Source organism: Capricornis sumatraensis, chromosome 1 (assembly GCF_032405125.1).
Source record: "Capricornis sumatraensis isolate serow.1 chromosome 1, serow.2, whole genome shotgun sequence".
NCBI lineage: Eukaryota > Metazoa > Chordata > Mammalia > Artiodactyla > Bovidae > Capricornis > Capricornis sumatraensis.
This window is the reverse complement of record NC_091069.1, coordinates 77,830,055-77,848,420: the sequence shown is the minus strand read 5'-3', so window position 1 is coordinate 77,848,420 and position 18,366 is coordinate 77,830,055. Positions and strand designations below refer to the sequence as shown.

The following is an 18,366-nucleotide window of genomic DNA, read 5'->3' as shown; positions in this document are numbered from 1 at the left end:
CATTTTTTGAGGCTTCTCTGGTGATTGCCATGAGCAGCCGAGATTGAGTAGCACCAGCTTTGGTTCTGCTCTGATTTAATCCATGAAGCCGTCAACCGCTCTGTGTAGGGCAGCCACTCCTGGGTGGGATCCTGATTGCTGGGATCTGGAGCGCATTCCTCCCTTCAGGCACCCCTCATGCAGCATCAGTGCAGCCTCAGTGAAGGGACACCCTCCCTGTTGCATTTGACCTTTGTTTCATCCATTTACAGCCTCCTGCAAATTGGTACCAGCTTAGAATTTCACCACCAGCCAATAGACTGATTCAAGCCGGCTCAATTAGTTTCAGTCTCTCTCTCCCTAACCTGCTAAAAATTCATTCTGCTTCTAAGCCATTTAATCTTACATGGGAACCCTAATCACGCTAAAGGTCAGGAGACTATGGCTAACTAAACCACCAGCCCCCTTGGTGTAGAGGGTGACATCTCAGGGGCCCCAGGCCAGGCTAATAATGGTTCCATTACTGACTTAAGTAGGGATCCCTAAGCCAGGCTTAGAGCAATGTCTCCAAAGTTAGAGACTTTTTAAGATAATGAAGCTCTGGGCAAAGAGCTTTCTCCCTGTTTAACCTGTAGCATGCACCCGCTGAAGCTCTAGGACAGTCATTTTTGTTTTATCTTTTGACTGGCTGCCTGGTTTCCCTTAGTTGAGGTCGAATGTTTCAGAATTTGAGATTTGAGCTTGGAAAGAGTATACATTTGTGTATATGAAAATGTCTCCCCAAAGTGGGAGACGCTGCTTGGTCTCCAGCTGCAGCGTGCAGAGAGACAATCATATAGGCTGAACCTGCGGCTTCTACGGAGCAGGACGGAGCCGCTTCTGATGGCCCTGCACCAGACTCTCAGCCCTGAGTGATGCAGCCTGCATCCTGCCCCAATTCCCCTTCTTCCTACTCACACTCATTTTGAGCTCTGGCCACCTGAAGAGTTGACTCACTGGAGAAGACCCTGAGGCTGGGAAAGATTAAAGACGGGAGGAGAAAGAGGAGCCGGAGAATGAGATGGTTGGATGGCGTCACTGACTCAATGGACATGAATTTAAGAAAACTATGGGAGATAGTGAAGGACAAGGAAGCCTGGTGTGCTGCAGTCCAAGGGTCTCAATGAGTCAGAACAACAATTGGTTCTTAATCCTACTCCTAAGGTTCCAGGTCTTTTCCCAAGGTGAGTGGGATGCTCACCTAAGGCAGCCTCTCCTCCCACCCCACCAAGGAATCTTTATGTCACTGTCTCTTTTCCATATCGCCCCCCTCTCTCCTTCCTGTAGTATACATGGACATCCAGTTGGTGGGAAAATACCTAACACAGCCTGGTCCATATTGAAAGTGAAAGTGAAAGTGAAGTCGCTCAATCGGGTCCGACTCTTTGCGACCCGTGGACTGTAGCCCACCAAGCTCCTCCATCCATGGGATTCTCCAGGCAAGAATACTGGAGTGGGTTGCCATTTCCTTCTCCAAAAGTAGACAGCAAATAACAGCTTCCTTGCTGCCAGTGGAAAAACGTTGACCTTGAACCCAGAACTAGGTTTGAGACCATGTTTTTAGCAAGTCACTTCATCTGTCTACATTTCCACTTCATCTATTAAATGGGGATGGTGATTTCTATTTCTCAGGGATTTTATGAGACTCACATGAGATAACATGTAAAAAAAAAAAAAAGTGCTCTCTACACCCCTCAAATACTGTGAGGGTACTGCCATTTGTCCTGGGATCAGCTGGACTCCTGCCTCCCTGGGGAGCCTGCCTTGACCTTGCTTGTGGCCACCAGCTTGTCTCTCGTCGTAACCACCTGTTGTGCTTTTTGTCTGTACTTATTTGTCTGGTTAACAGGGATGTTTCAAGTTGGCACCCCGATCAGACTGCGTATTCCTTGAGAACAAGAAATGTGCATCTCAGCCACAGGGTCCAGAAGGGAGCTCAGTAAATACTTCTGGGTCTGCATGAGGACACAGTCAACCAGGGCCATGTTCAAATTATATATTCCATATACCACATATTATACAGGACCACCCCATGGTCACAGGAAGGCCACCAAGAAGGATAAGAGCAGGGACTTTGTAGAAAGAGAAACTGGAGTGAGAAATACATTTCTGATGATCTGATGATCTGGAAAACTTAGATAAAATACATTTTTACCAAAAAATAAATAAACCAGAGAATTGTAACATGGCATGTCTAGAATTATCATTAAAAAAAAATTCTGGTCTTTGTGGTGAATTCTAGGACCCATCTAGGGAGAGAAAATAAGGCATATGCACCTTAGGACATGAAGCCTCATTGATCTAAGAAGGACCAGCAACATGACCCAACAAACTGGTCAAAATCAGCCTGACCAACAAATGGAACTGCAGCCCTGACACAGTGGTGACTTGGCGACCAGCAGCTGTAGGGCCGAAGTCTGACTGCGACTAGTGCTCAGATTAGCCTGGCAGTGGGATCATTAATATCCCATGGAGAGCTTTCTAGTACTCCCATCCCTTCTATACTTGTCTCACTTGATCCTGACAAAGAAGACAGGAGAAGGCTCCCATTTCACAGATGAGGCCATCAGGGCACTGAGAATGCATTTCCTTGTTCAACATCAGATAGCAAGATAATGGGTTGCCAGTGTATTAAAACCAGTATTAATACAAGTGTATTAACCGGTGTATTAAAACCAGTCCTCCTAACTTCCCGTTCCTTGGTCTGTTGGCTTGAGAGGCCCAAACGGTGGTTGATGGGGTGAGGTCAGCTGGGTGCATCATTTGGGTCAAGGCAGGTCTTACCTTCACATTTAACTGTAATTCTTCATGTTGCTAATCCAATGATGGCAGTGCTACACATATTTGTCTGTTCTTCCAAGAGTCAACATTAGACAGATATCTCTGGGCTGTGTCAAGGTTAACTAGATAATCCAATTAAAGTCATGCTGGTCCCCAAGCACTACTATAAAAACAAGGTACCTGAAGTGGAGCTCAGACATTTAAACTAAGAGTCTGTGTGAGATTCTCAACCTTTCTTTTTCTCAATGTTAAGACTTTGCTGTTTATTTTTGCTAAAGCCACTATCTCCTACCATTAAGAAATAGAAAGAGTGTGTTTTAGCCTGAGAAGAGATGGGCTCTAGTCCTAGCCCTGCTGCTAATTAGCTGAACTGTCCTAGGTTAGTAACTTAACCTGGCAGGGCCTCAGTTTCCAGATCTGTGAAATGGGAACAACAGCAGTGCCTGCCTTGCCCATCTCACATGTCCCGTTAAGAGGATTATAATGAGGTACTGTGTGTAGGGTTCTCAGTGCAGCATCCAACATAAAAGTGTCAGTAAACATTTGTGCAGCCAAGGGAACATAGTAGGAGCCAAATCTCAAAGGCCGTTGCCGGACAGAGCACCAACTCCAGACAGCCTTTTCCTTCCCTGGCTCTTCCTCTCTGTCTGCTCTTCCACTTCAAGGAAAGGGTGATGGCAAAGGGAAGCACTGTGTGCGGATCTTGGCTTGAAGGTCACAGCCTGTGCTGGTGTCTGTCTCACTCAGGGGGCCTTCTCTTGTTGCTGTTGTTGTTTAGTCGCTAAGGAGTGTCCAGTGCTTTTTGCGACCCCATGGACTTTAGCCCACCAGGTCCCTCTGTCCATGGGATTTTCCAGGCAAGAATGCTGGAGTGGGTTGCCATTTCCTTCTCCAGGGGATCTTCCCAACCCAGGGATCAAACTTGCATCTCCTACATTGGCAGGTGGATTGTTTACCACTAAGCCACCAGGAAAGCCCAGGCTTTCCCTAGAGGCTTCGAATGGCTGATCATGTGTTGATGATGCTTTTTTCAGAAAGCGTGAATGTAGGTGCTAGAGAGTGGAGTCAATGTCCTAAAGACACCGGCTGTCCTTTACCTGCTGTCACGACACGCAGGTGCTGTGGGTACAGTGACAGCATCCTGCCTCTTTCCCACCCTCCCTTCCTGGGCCAGGACTCCTGCAAACCTTGACCAACCGCTTGTGCTCCACAGTCAGAGGTCAGGATTTAAAGGCAACTGGGAGGGAGTAGTGTACAAACTGCCACTACCGGCTGGAAGTAGAGCAGAATGATCCTACGGGCAGGCTCTGAGGGATGGGTGTGAGGATGGGCGGGGTGCTAGGCCCAGAGCTGTAACAGCTGAAAGTCAGCAGGGAGGGGGCGGGGGGGAGCGGCGGGGCACGGAGGAAGCAGGTTTGGTAAAGGAAACAGAAAAGAGAGATAGGGCAAGAAAAACAATCCCACCCATTTCACAATTTTTCAGAAGCTTCTTCCAGAACATCAAGAGGTGTTGGAGTTTCTTCTTGCATTCTGGATCTATGATGCTTAATCCATCCAAGGAGCTGGATGTTCTGTTTTTTTAAAATAAAGCATGTTGTAAAGTCAAAACAGTGCCTCTGCCCCAGATCTTGAGGGGTTTGAGAGACGGCATCCCCAAATCTTGAGGGATTTGAGAGATGGCATGTCAACATTTGGGGAATCTCCAAAATACTGATTTTTTTTTTTTTTTTCTGTCCAGATTTCAGTCTGCAAAGCCAAACAAAAAGAGAAGTAACCTTTGGTTTTAGAACTCTCAGGAGAAAGGATAGACAGAGCAAGCCGGAGCTGGTAGGGTGAGGCCTTGAGAGCTATGAGCATCATTGGACACTTGTTTATTAAACAAGCAATATAGGTATTTTATAGAAACACAAGAAAATATGGATAAGCACTTAAAAAAAAATCTCCTCCTCACCTCACTGACCTGACACTGTGAACATTTTTGAAGATAGGGAGGCAGGACATTGTTAGTGGGTAAGAGTCTACAGTTTGGGGCCCAGATGCCTGGTGTAGAGTCCCACTTCCCTACCCAGAGGCTGTCTTAGAGGCTGCAGGTGAATTAACGGCTGTCCCCCCTTATCTGTGGTTTCACTTTCTGCGATTTCAGTTCTGCACAGTCAACCCCAGGATGAAAATATTGAATGGAAAATTCTAGAAATGAACAATTCTTAAATTTTCCGTCTCATGCCATTCTAAGTAGCATGATGAAATCTCCTGCCGTCCCACCCAGGACGTGAATCACTCCTTTGTCCTGGGTGTTTGTGCCATATATGCTACCTGCCCATTAGTCTAGGGCAAAACAGTACATGCAGGGCTCCTGGACGGTTGGTGCTTTCAGGCATCCTCTGGGACTCCTGGAATGAACCCCCGTGAATAAAGGAGGGACTACGATACTTAGCCTCTGTCGACCCATTTCCTCATCTGTAAATTAGGGATAATAATAACCACTTCCAAGGTTAGTTGTGAGAATTAGAGGAGCCAGTGCAGTGGTGCTTAACACAATCCCTGGAATGTAGTAGGCACCATAAACAGGGTAGCTGTAAGAGCAATAGTCATTAGTATTTTAGTATATTTTATTATATTTCTAGATTTTTCCTATATAAGAAGTGTTATGTATAATACATATATTTCCATGAAAATAGGATTCTGCTGTACTCTTTTGTAATGTTTTTGCTCTCATGCTCATCTCTTCATGGACAAATTTGTTATTACTATTAGCTAACACTGCTTTACCATCGGGAGAGCCCTGGCACTAAAGATTTTCCATGTGTTATCACATTCAGTCCTCAACATTAACTCTGTGGGGCAAGTACTGTATTATCATTTTACCGATGAGAAAACTGAGGCTAATCAGTTTAAATAATATAAATGTACAGCGCTGGCAAGTGGACCTCTCTCCTGCAAGAAGGGAGATGCGACTGACTGGAAGCCTATGCTGGTAGATCAGAGAGGAAGCGTGTCTGTGCTTGGTCCTTTTGAACCCTTGACAGGTGTGTGCTTTGGGACATCAGACAGATAGGTGTCCGTCTGGTTGACTGCTCCTCGGCTCTAGTGGCGTTTTCAATTTTTGTGATGGAAATCACTGATAGGAAATGGAATCTAAGGGCCACTACTGGGCTTAGTTGTTCAAGCATTTTATCCAGAAGCAGTTCTTCATCTTGTTCTCCAGAGGCTTTGACACAGCCATCTAAGCCACTGGCCACAGCTTCCTCCCACTTCCCTCTTTGTCCTGGGCACTCACCTCAGTCCCCAAAAACCCCCGGGCATTGTCAGTGGATTGACTTAACCAGCAAGTCTTTGCTCAGACTTCACCCTCTGGAAGCCCTGGTGTGGACTCCATGGCGTGCGGGACGGGAGGGCAGCTGAGCAGACACGAGATGCACAAAGGCAGAGCTCTTTGTCACCTGTGGCTCAGGTGACCGATGGGAGCCGACATCAGCTCAGCGGGAGAGTCTAGCCATGCCTTGGATGGGGGGAGTCCTGAGGGTGTCATGACCGGGGGTGTGATGGGATGGCAGTGATGTTCTGGAGACTAACCCTTGTCTCTCAACTTAGGAGCAGCTCAGAGAGGAGGAAGGAGAAGTCCCGAGATGCAGCCAGGTGCCGGCGGAGCAAGGAAACAGAGGTCTTCTATGAGCTGGCGCACGAGCTGCCCCTGCCGCACAGCGTGAGCTCACACCTGGACAAGGCCTCCATCATGCGGCTGGCCATCAGCTTCCTGCGCACGCACAAGCTCCTGTCCTCCGGTGAGGCCGCGAACCCTGGGCCCCCTCCCTCTGTCCCGCCCCGACCCCCGTGTTCTCACACGCAGGAGCCAGAGCTGACAGGCCACCCAGGAACCCCCACTCTGCACACCTTCCACCCACAGCAACGCTGTCATAGCGTTTAGTTCTCTTCTGCTGCACCTCTTTCCAGCAGTGGCCTTGGCGGTGATTACAATCATGGGCTGAAGCCTTGGCAGCTGAGGGGACACAGAGGGCTGGGAGAGTGAGAGCTGCTGGCGCTGGCTCCCGGTTGCCATGCCCTCGGCTGGCAGATCCACACTCCAGTCCAGGTTGGATGAATCCTTCAGGGAACATCTTAGTGTTTGTCCGCCGGCCACCTTCTCCAGAAGGCAGAGCTGTGCCCATGTGACCCTTCCCTCTTACTAGCCAGGATGCCGGGCAGATTATTCAGCGTCTGTGCCCCTAGTTTCCTTATCCGTAAAAGGAGTTAGAATACTTATTGCTCGGGGCATCTTTAAGAATAAACTGAGATAATGTCTGTGAAGCACAGGCCCAGCCATGCTGGGGAGCCCCGGACAGATAACCATCTCCCCTCAGAACCCACGAGTTCTCACCTTCCCTGCTATCTCTGCAAGTCTCAAGGTCACGAAACCTTTTCCCGCCTGAGTTCATCTTCTTCAGAATACCATTTCCTGTTAGTCCAGACCAGAAGGAGGAGGCCTGGGGCTTCTGCCAATATCAGATCTAACCGATAGATAGTCAGTCCTTTCTAGTCTGCCAGTTTTGTAAGGGAACTGGGCAGGGGGCTGCGCCCCTCTGCGCCCACCGCCCCCACCCAGCTGTGGCACCGTCAGTAGCCACGTCCGAGGTGGTGAGCAGAGCGGGGCGGCAGGGGGAGTTCTCTCATGCTTGGTTTTTAGTTTTCCCGAGTGAGCCATGTGCCTTGGAGCGGGGTGGACTCTGCCATCCTGTTATGCAGTGGCTCTTCTGGGAAGGAAACCCAGAACAGAGGGAATCCACTGTGAGGCTGGGAAGCCGGAGCGCCATGTGCTATTCTGGGCCCGGGAGCGCAGGAAGGATATGGGGGGAAGACTTGCAGAAAATAGGATGACAGCACGGTGGGTCCAGGGGTTGGAGGGCTAACCCTGGCCTGAAAATCTAAAGCATCTCAGAAAAGAGCAGACAGGAGGGAGAGAACCCAGGGTGAAACCTTGCTCTCAAAATACTTTGAAAGAAGCAGTGCAAGGTGATGGCAGGCGTGGTGTCTTAGATGCTACAGAGAAAGGGAACCGTGGACTGAAGTGCAAGGCCTGGAGATGCCATCGCAGGGCATGGGTGTACCTGTGTCCTTTAAAGAAGCATGTCCTCTAGGACAGGTGAGGGCAGTGTCTGCCTGTGTTGGAATCATCTTTCCATCTGCACAGAACAGGGAGTGGAGGACTTAAGGACTAAACGGAGACCCCTTCCCCACACCCAGAAGCATCTCATCTTCCCTGTTCCAGTACTTGAAATTCCACTCTGAGACACGAAATGAAATTCTACTTTTAGACACTGATTTCTTTGGGTTCATCACTACTTCCTTTCACCACCATCACCCCTGTTCCTCCACCAACAGGGGTCCCCAAAAGGAGTAATACGTTAATCCTGAGACAGCTCTCTGATTGAATTTCGGCTTGGAGGATGTTTCTGCTCATCTCACAGATGATTAGAAGTGAGGCACAGAAAAGTTAACTTTGCTGCAAAGGCACACATTTAGTACCTGGAGTTCAAGTCCTTTTGAATCCAGTGGAACAGAGACACAGAGGGCAGGAGCATTCTGCAGACTTGGTCGTTATCGCCTGAAGATGTGGATGGGGCCTGGTGATTGGGGAGAAAGGGGGTCTTCCTTGGTGGGGAACCAAAGTTAAAGGGAGGCATTGGGGGCTGGCCCTGAGCAGTGGGGTCTGTAGCAGGTCCTTACACACTTGGTGGCTGTTTCTACCCTTGTTCTCGGTGCACGGCCTTGGGTTTCCAAGCTCTCCCGTGCATAGCCACCCCCCTTTCAGTGGTTCAGGGTGGCTTGGACAGGACACGTGTCAGAGGCTCTGAGCATGTCTGCCTGCAAGTGTGCTGGCGAGAGCCCCCTGTGGGCCAGACACACCTGGGGAGATGGGACCAGAGTGGCCACAGCAAGACCTCACATATCCCTGCCCAGGGCCTGTTGCAAGTTGTGGACACAAAGTGCCTGCCCTCTGGCTGGGCTTTTCCCAGGACCTACTGGAGCACTCAGCATGTTGGCTCTGGTCCTCTCAGTCCAGAGGAAAGAAATGACAGAAAAGGATAAAAAGTGTCCACATTTGGTCATCTGATCCGGGTGTCCTTGAAGGAACAGTTCTCATAAAACATGCCTCACCCGAGGGAGGAGGTGACGGATGGCTCTCTGTGCCCCCTCTTCCACGTTGCTGCCACACACTCTTTAGACCAGTTATTGATGATGTTTTTAGGAATTGAGTACGAGACGATCTTAATCATATTTTGCTTGTTTAAAACATGCAGTGCAATGAAAAGATGTACAGGATTTGTGGGCAGTTAGACCTTCCCTAGAACCTCAGTCAGGCTGCCTTTCTTCTCTGCAGCCTTGTGAAAACCTCCTTACCACCCTTCCAGCTCACTTTCTCAGCTGCACAAAGTGGCTGCCAGTACTCACTTGCAGTGCTGTCCAAGGATGTTGGATATAAAAATCCTTATCCTCTTGCTGCCATGTATTAGGCTCTCAATAAGTTACAGCCTAGAGATAAAACCAACTATGATCAAGAAAATAGATTTATAAGTATAGACTTTTGGGGGAAAATGATGTAAATGAAAACCCAGTGTAAACCCTTACTGTCCTCTTACTACCTTCTAGCAATTTCTAGCAAAATGCAGAGTCGCCAAGCCTTCCTAAGTCAAAATAAACCACAGATCCATGATGGAAGCATTTCTAACAAAGGTGAGCGTCGATGTTGGCTCCCTTTATGATAGGAAATAGCTGGTTGCATACCTCAGAGTTCAAAAGGCTAAAAAAGACCAGGTTTTGCTTTAGAGAAGTTTCTTCTTTACTTAGTAACACGTTTCCCTTTGATTTTCACAGTAGGCTGTTCTGTGTGGGAATGTTGGAGAGGAAACCTCAGCGCTGAGAAATTCAGGCTGGGAGTCTCGGCGGCCGATTGAGATTTGTATCACAGGAAGCAAACTGAAACAATAGCTTTATGATATTAGCTTCCACGCTGGGCTGAGAACAGAACACATTCTGACGGGAACATCAGTGGAAATGCCACTTGATTGTCTTAAATCCTCTTTCAAGAGGAGCCCCACAAACTGTACCCAAATGAGGGTCACTCCTGCATTTGAAGGGCCTTCGACAGCAGTAAATATGCAAAATTGGCTTTTCACTATGAAATTGATTTTTGGCTCCCCACACACACACTCGTGAGGGAAAAATCAAATTCATTTGACACAAGAGCTAGAGATCAATGGGAAGCAAGATTTCTAAGACAAATGTCAGGTTTATGATTAATTCATTGGCAGTTGCATAGTGAAGACATCGCTCTTAATAAGAGACGATGATTTCCTCCTCTCTAGACTGCCAAGGGAAAGGCATTAAAATGTGGGACAAGTGATTTTAGCTTTTTACCATGACCTTTCCATGCAGGAAAAAGTGAGAGCAGAGGTGAAACTGGGGAGGCAGCTATGGTTTCTGGTGTCTTCTTATGCCCCTCTTTCAGACTTCTTTTCCCAGGCTTTCACCCCTACTTTCTTTCTGTCTCACCCCCTTGTCCCAACCACCCTCCAAACCAAGGCCTCTTTCTGTCCTGTTGGAGAAGAGCTGAAAGGTTGACTCATGCTGGGATCTTGATCGCTGACAGCCCCTGGTGTACAGTCTCTTCTGGAGACACTTTGTTCAGATCGTTCCCTTAGCTTAAATTTGCTAAGTCTGGCCCATCAGCAGGTGTTTGCTGCCCCGGCCCTGTGCCATATGTCATGAGGGGTCATATAGAAAGGTAAGACAGGACAGTAAGTCATGTACAGGACAAAGAAATGCACTTCTAATGGTGAACTTTCAAGGCCCTTTGGGAGGCCCACAGGTCAGATAAGACGCAGTGCCCTCTGCCAAAGATGTGAGAGTAACCCCAGCCTACTACCTGGTGATGGTGGCGTTTAAAGGTGGGGCTGATGGCCAGATAAACCATTCAAAAATAGTTTCCTCATGGCTTGACGGGGCTGCTTTTGCAGTCAGCACATCCAGGGCCCAGCGGTGTCATGGGTCTCTGGGCCCAGCAGAGCCCGAGGAGAAGAATCAGTGTAAAAGGGAAGCCCCTTCAATGATAACTACGGGGTGACTGCCTGCGAAGCACATATGCCCCAGGAGGATCACATCAGAGTGGTGTGGAGACCAGTCAGAATACCCGGAACTTCTCAGAGTAGGAACAGAGGGAAAATAACCTTGGCACCCTGCGCAGCAGCACCTGTGATGGCCTGCCTGGCCCCAGGGGCCCGGTCAGGAGCATCTGCCCCACCACTGCCTGCTCACCCCAGATGCCCAGCTCCTGCTGCCCTCCCCCGCCGCCCCACCTCAGGTCCAACCCCACCCAGGCGGTGCTGCCTGAAGGAAATGCGCGGTGCTCCGGAAAAAGTGCTCCGAAACCTCAGCCCGCGCATATCCTGGCTGTGGGGAGTCATCAAAGCCTGTTTACCGGGGCTATTTTTAGCTTGAAAGAATCTTGTTGTGCTCTCGGGTGCAGTGTACTGAGTCTCTGCAGAGTGCCTCTGATCTGCATGACCCGCTTCTCTTCTTGGGGGTCAGACCCTGAAGGGTCCTGGGAAGCAAGTAACTGGGACCCAGAGCCCAGGGCTATTTAAAGAGTCCACTGAGGGTTTATCAAGCACCTACTGTGTGCTCCTCTTCATTGGGCACTGAGGGTTTCTTTCGGATTGTTGTGCAACTTTACGGCAGCTTATCTGTCTCTTCCCCACTGGTCTGTAGATTCCTCTGGGGAAAGGATGCTCTTACACCTGACTTTCCCGAGGACAGGGCTGAGCACCCAGTAAGTGACACTTGCTGACAGATGGCCTGACTTCGTGCCCAGCATGGGGCAGACATGTGGCAGGAGTGTGATAGCTGCATTGTGGGCAAGTGAACTGCCTGTGTGCCCAGCACTGAGTCACAGATTAGTGATCCCCTCAGGAGACCTGATGCTCCCATGAGAGAGGAAAAGGGGAAAGGCAGGACCGTCTTCAGCCAGGTGATGTGCCTGGAGCCCTAGCCCCTTGGGTAAAGTGCTGCCTCCGGCCCCATAGCTTCAACCCTCAGCTCCAAGCTGACAGCAAGCTGGCCAGGTTCCGTCCAAAGTCCCCAGGAGGATAGGCAGGTGCTGCGGGAGCAAATGATTCCACAGAGGAAAGAGGCCCCGTTGTTTCCAGGTCCTCAGGGGGCTGGCCTGCTGGCTTCCTGGTCCCCCAGCCATTGTGACTTCAGTCCCGAGATGCTCTGTTTCCCTTCGTGGGCTCTGTGTGCCCCTCTCCCTCCCTCCCGGAGTCCAGCTGGCCAGCTGTTGCAGCCAATTTCACCACCTCCTGGAAGCAAGTGTACTGGGCACGGATGGAAACCAGTTTGGCTGTGCTGGAACTGTTAAAAACAGGAAACTTTAAGCGGAACTATTTCCTCTGGGCCTAGCTAACCCAAATCAGGTTGTCTTGGGATGACTCCAGATTTTGAAGTCAGTGTTGCCACTGAGATCAAAGAAATTGAAGAGAAGAAAAATCTTTTCACTAGGCCAGGAATCACAGGACTGGCCTCTGCTGTCTGGAGAAGGCGCTCACCTGTCTGGTGTGATTTTTAACAGTGCTGAAAATCTCTCCTTATGTCCCCCAAATAGGTCACCACTTGCCAAAACATGTTGATTTTCCCAGCATTGGTAAGTCACTTCAGTCATGTCTGACTCTATGCGACCCCATAGACGGCAGCCCACCAGGCTCCCCAGTCCCTGGGATTCTCCAGGCAAGAACACTGGAGTGGGTTGCCATTTACTTCTCCAGTGCCATTTACTTCTCCAAAGTGAAAAGTGAAAGTGAAGTTGCTCAGTGTGTCTGACTCTTAGCAACCCCATGGACCACAGCCTACCAGGCTCCTCTATCCATGGGATTTTCCAGGCAAGAGTACTAGAGTGGGGTGCTATTGCCTTCTCCGTTTCCCAGCATTAGGGTGGCTTATAGGACTTTCAGTTAAGGCAGTGATGGTCTCTACCTGTGGTCACCAGCATTCACATCATATGAGAATTTGTTAGAAAAGCAGATTCTCAGCCCCCAACCTGCATGCGCGCATGCTCACTCAGTCGTGTGACTCTGTGACCCCATTGACTGTAGCCCACTGGACTCCTCTGTCCATGGGATTTCCCAGGCAAGAATGGGTTGCCATTTCCACCTTCAGGGGATCTTCCCAACTCAGGGACTGACCTGTGTCTCCTGCATTGGCAGGTGGATTCTTTACCACTGAGCCACCCGGGAAGCCCTGCCCCCAACCTGAGACCTGAATCAGGAACGCTGGGCACAGGGCCCATCACAGGCTGGCTCTATGGCTCTCTGTGACTCTGCAGTCCCATGGGGACTTCCACCATTAGAAGGGCCCTGGGCATGGTTTGATGTTTCAGTGAGAGATCGCACATTTTTACTTTGCTCTGGTCTCAGAAATCCTTGTTTTAGCAAGTCCTACAGTGGTCCTGGTGCTTGCTCCACCTTGAAAGCACTAGGTAATGTCGTGGCCTCTTCTGAAGCCCTTGTTTAAATTTAGGTGTTAACCAGGAGTGTGAATATAGGCCATGGCACCACCCACACCTAGAACTCTGGTTCATTATCATCAGTTTGGCTAACCAGTTGGTTGGCAAGGACCCTAAGCAGGGAACAGGTATGGGCATGTGTATGGTAAAAGGCCATTCCCAGTCTCCCATCCCATAGGCTAGCTGCCTGAATCAGGGTATGAAGAGGAAAGAATTTCCTTCATTTTGTTCTACCATTTTAGCAAAACACAGGGAAGTCACTAGGATAACACTCTGCATGGCCCAGCTTTTGGCTCTGAAGGGTGGCCTGTCCCTGGACAGCATCAGTGACCCCAGCCCATTCACTGATGCTGTGTCCTGAAGGTGGCCGGTCCCCAGGGATGCCACTGAAGCCCCTTGGTAGGAACATCTCCTAATTTGGATTTGTTCTGGAGGAATAACAGTGTATGGCCCAGAGCTTAAATTTAGGGGCTCAAGGGAAAAGAGAACCAAATAAATCCAGTGCCCTTGCAGGAAGGCCCTTGAACCTTATTGCACAGCATCCACATGTCTCTTGCCAAGTGGCCCATAAATTCAGTTGCATTTTACATTCCCTCCAATAGTCTCAGTTCGAACGACTTCTTTTTTAGTTAAGTGAATATTAACTCTCATAAGTGACAAGTTATTCTATGAGTCTCTCGTTCTGCAAATTAAGGTAAGCATACTTGGCTTGATGTTTGTAGTGGATGAATACAAGTTTTTATAAGTAAATGTATGTTTGGAGTTAAATAATGAGCTAGGAGAAGCAGGGCTGAACTAAAGTCTGTGGTCTGAGCAGTAACAACCAAGGTTCTGGGGCCTGAGAGCTTTATTCGCTGGGGCCAGAACTGAGGCTACATTTTGCAGACAGCAGAGGTCTACTTGATAGGCCAGGGCCCCCCAGAGTGGTTGGGGAGTGGATGCCTTCCTCAGTTGCCCCTAGCAACCACCTCCACAGCCTGCCATTAACACAGCAGCCTCCTCCTGTGGCTTCACACCTCTGATCCTCACTCTCTCCAAATCATCTCGCATGCCATTGCCGGACGAATCTCCCCAAAGCAATGGTCTGAGATGCCATTCCTCTAGGCCGCTGGACTCACGAGCCCAGTCAAAGAGCCTGGGGCACAGACCCTCTTTCTTCCGCCGGGTGGACCTGTTCTCATCCCTGCAGAGTTCCTTCCAGGCTCTGCCTCCTCCATGCTTTCCAGCGTCTGCCCACGCCAGTAGGCCCAGAAAGCCCTACTTTCATTTAACAGAGTGAGATTCTTGCTTTTCATGAGTCTCTTCTAATGCCTTTCTTTGAACAGTTGTCTCTGACCACCTCAAAGCAACCCCCTCTTCCTGTGAACCCTTCAGCACTGACTGTCTATATTCCTCTTGGGCACCCACCTCTGTCACGCTGAATTTTTTACTTAGATTTGTGGCTTAGTGTACCACCTAGCCCCGATTTGGGGTCTGAGCAATTTGAAGACAGTGACAGTGTTGTAGAAGGAGCCAGAAAGGGAGAGAATTCATGCTAATTGGTATGTTTTAGGCATTCTCCATACTTCTCTAATCCTTACAAGAGATGGGCATTATTATCTCCATTTAGCTAACGAGGAAACTGATATTCAAAGAGGTTTTCACTTACTCTTTGTCATGTCAGTTAGAGCCATAACCTAACAAGAGGAATAGAGTCAGTGGTTATTTGACTCCAAAGCTGATGAATGGTTAGGAGTGTGGCTTCTGGATTCATCTGCCTGAGTCCACAACCTTTATAACCTTGGGCAAATGACTTAATCTCTCTGGGCCTCATCTGTAAGATAAGACAAAAAAAAAAAAAATAGGACCTACCCCACAGGTGTTTTGAAGATTACATAGCATTCTCAGTGATAGGCTGATATGCCGTCATTGCTCAACATCCATTAGGGAAAATGACCATCCTGACTACTCCTGTAACTGCCTTGACATCAGTGACCCCACTGCCGCCAGTACCACAGGTACAGTGCCGCAACTGTACTGCCTGTGAAGCCCCCAGCAGGGTGTCCTCCGTGCAGTGGTGCTCATCAGATGCCTGCTCCTTGGGCATGTGACGGACACTTAGGTGGTTGGCAGTGTGTGTTTAGAAAAATCCATCTGATGCCTTTGAGCCATCCCTGGAAGACATCCATCCACAGCAGTCACATCTGCTTTAACCCCACATTGATGCAAACTGTTCAACCCCACCCCCTGTCTTTCCAGTTTGCTCTGAAAATGAATCTGAAGCTGATGCTGACCAGCAGATGGACAACTTGTATCTGAAAGCCTTGGAGGGTTTTATTGCCGTGGTGACCCAAGATGGTGACATGATCTTTCTGTCGGAGAACATCAGCAAGTTCATGGGACTCACACAGGTGACACCCTCCTCGGGCTCCTTCAAAAAGGGAAAATGTTTCCATTTAGGGGTAGAAATTAGTGGGAGATTCTGCTCACCTCCCTCCTGACCTTTCCCTGCATGCACCCACCCTCCTCCTCTCTGATCTCAAGCCTCAAACCTTAGAAATGACTTAGAGCCCCTGGCACTGGGCTAGCACTGCCGGTGGCCAGCCTGGCAGACAGCTCTGCCAGCTGGACTGCAGGCCCCCCTTGTCAGCCATGTCTGTCGTGACCTCTGGTACACCTGTGCGTCTGTGGATCTGCCGAGTGGAATATGAGAAGGTCTGACTCGGCCTCCTCCCTCTCTCCAAACCTGAAAGGGGACCCAGCTTCCTCCTGGAGACTTTTTCAGTGTCAGGAATAATGAGCCCAACCTTGTTTTTTGAAACAGGTAGAGTTAACAGGACACAGTATCTTTGACTTCACTCATCCCTGTGACCATGAGGAGATCCGTGAGAACTTGAGTCTCAAAAATGGTAAGGTGTTTTTCGGTGTGTTTCTTTCCTACTTAACACCACGTGGGGAAGGGACCTGCCTCCCCTTGGTGTACTAATGTAGGATTGATAAATCATGGCCATCATGATCCAGAAAAAACAGACACCCACAGAAAATCCAACAGGACTTTGGAGATGAGATCAAGGGCCCTGAAAGGACCTAGTACTCAGAATTATCTTTTGCTGGCTCTTGTGGTGCCTGCGATCACACTCCTAGGGCACTCCTGTGGGTTAGGACACCATCTCTAGGAGGTTTCATCACCTGAGTGTCCAGCATCTTTTCCGAATGACACCATCCAAACCAATCAGCTTGTCTGTGCCAAAATGTTCATGGGAACTGTTGCAGCTGTCCGTGTGCTGGTTGTGTAACAGACTGCCCAAACATAGTGGGTTAAACAGTCCTTTTATAGTCTCTCATGATTCGGTGGGTTCTATGGGTGGTTATGCTCCATGTGATGTCAGGGGGCTCAACTCGATGCGATAAGCAGAGGGCTCACCCACACCTCTGGGACCTTGTGGCGTAGCCAGAGGCTGGAGCTCTCTCTCACTCCATAACGTATCAGAGCCTCTTCCTCTCCACATGGTCTCTCCAGGGTAGCCAAACTTCTTATACTTATATTCTTAGCTCCCTTTTGGGGAGCTCAGGACTCCCCAAAAGTGCAAAAGTAGAAGCTGCCAGGCCCTCTGAAGGCTTAGTCCTGAAACTGGTACAGCACCACTCTTTGGTTAAAGTGAGTTACAGACCTGGCCCATTCACTGTGGGAGGGGGCTATACCAGGCCCTGATACTGTGAGATGTGGCTCCCTGGGACCACCTTTAGAGACTAGCTACCACCGGAGCCAAGGAAGGAGTCTGGTCCCTGAGTGATAAAAAATGGAACAGGCGGTTTTGAGGGAGAAAGTTTGAAAGGTGTTGTGCACTGCACTCTACCTGTGGGGGCTCCAGCAGGTGCCAGTGGAAGGAAGGGCCCATACAAGCAAAAAGCACTTTTCAGGGACCCTCGGAGCTGGCTGCTTCATCTCTTATAACTGGGGACAGTTGCGCAAAAGCTCTAATGGACATATTGTCAAGTGGACTGAAGCTTTAAGAAAAACGGAATTCAGTGTCTTTCAAGGTCCCTTCTGAACCTGAGAGTCAGTCTCTGCCCTGAACAGATTGTACCGAGTCTAACATCCCTTTTTATAGCTCTCACCTGTCACTGACATGGAGCGTGTACTTATCCAACCTGAATGACAGAGGCAAGGTGGCAGTATCAAGCCTACAAGGTTTTGCTCTTATTATCACACATGCTGAAAAAGCATACATTTCATTAGCCTACTTCTACCCTTGTCACCACCTGAGCCTGCAGAGTGCAGGATTCCCACCACCTGCCCCGACCCCCACCCCCGCCTCCTCCCCCAGCCCCTCTGCTCTCCCTCCTGAAGGCCACCTGGCCCTGGTCAGGCACAGGCTGGGGAGCTCTCAGGGCAGTTCACTGTCTGCTCTGTGTTGCTGAGAAAGTCTTGTTTAGTTCTGTGAGAAAAAGGCTGCCAGACCTTCTGAATCCCTTTCTAAAACAGGCACTGGAAGCCTGAGAAAACCCCAAAGTCTCTTATTTCTTCTCTACTCTGGAAACCCTTGGGTTCTCGGTCAGTTCAACCTCTGACCTAGTCTCTGTCTGATCATACAACTTGAACCCAGTCCCTTCATCGCTCTGTTCCCGGGAATCATTCTCTTCAGAGTGACAGTGTTGGGCCAGGCAAAGTCTAGGACCTTTCGCTCTCAAGTGCTGTGACTCAGCATGACTCTACTCTGTTGATCTGAGTAGAATGTTAGGTCTCTCGGTCCCTGTGTTGACGACTTGGGATCAAAATCAGTGAATCAGCAAAGGCTTTGAAGGTGCCGACCTGAGTGGACTCGTGATCTGTAAGCAAAGGGCTAGTGTGAGCACCCAGAGGCAGATAAGGCTGTGAGGCTGCTTGTGGAAAGCTTTGAAGGCCGGCAATTGAGCCTTGAACTTCATCCTGTAGACAGAGGGGACTGTTGGAAGTTTTTGAACAGAGATGGGGTAATCTGATTGGAGCTGTGTTCAGAGAGATTAACCAAATGACAGGTTGGGGAAAATCCCGA

The 18,366-nt window shown here is 49.4% G+C and overlaps 1 protein-coding gene across 1 annotated transcript in view; it reads left to right on the top strand.

The window, feature by feature from the left end:
* EPAS1 (endothelial PAS domain protein 1) overlaps positions 1 to 18,366 on the top strand; it is a 93,018-nt gene that overhangs the window by 45,548 nt on the left and 29,104 nt on the right. The window contains exons 2-4 of the mRNA XM_068985803.1: positions 6,391 to 6,581; positions 15,590 to 15,741; positions 16,155 to 16,239. Of these exons, the coding sequence (XP_068841904.1) occupies positions 6,391 to 6,581; positions 15,590 to 15,741; positions 16,155 to 16,239 (428 nt within the window). The remainder of the gene's footprint in view (positions 1 to 6,390; positions 6,582 to 15,589; positions 15,742 to 16,154; positions 16,240 to 18,366) is intronic.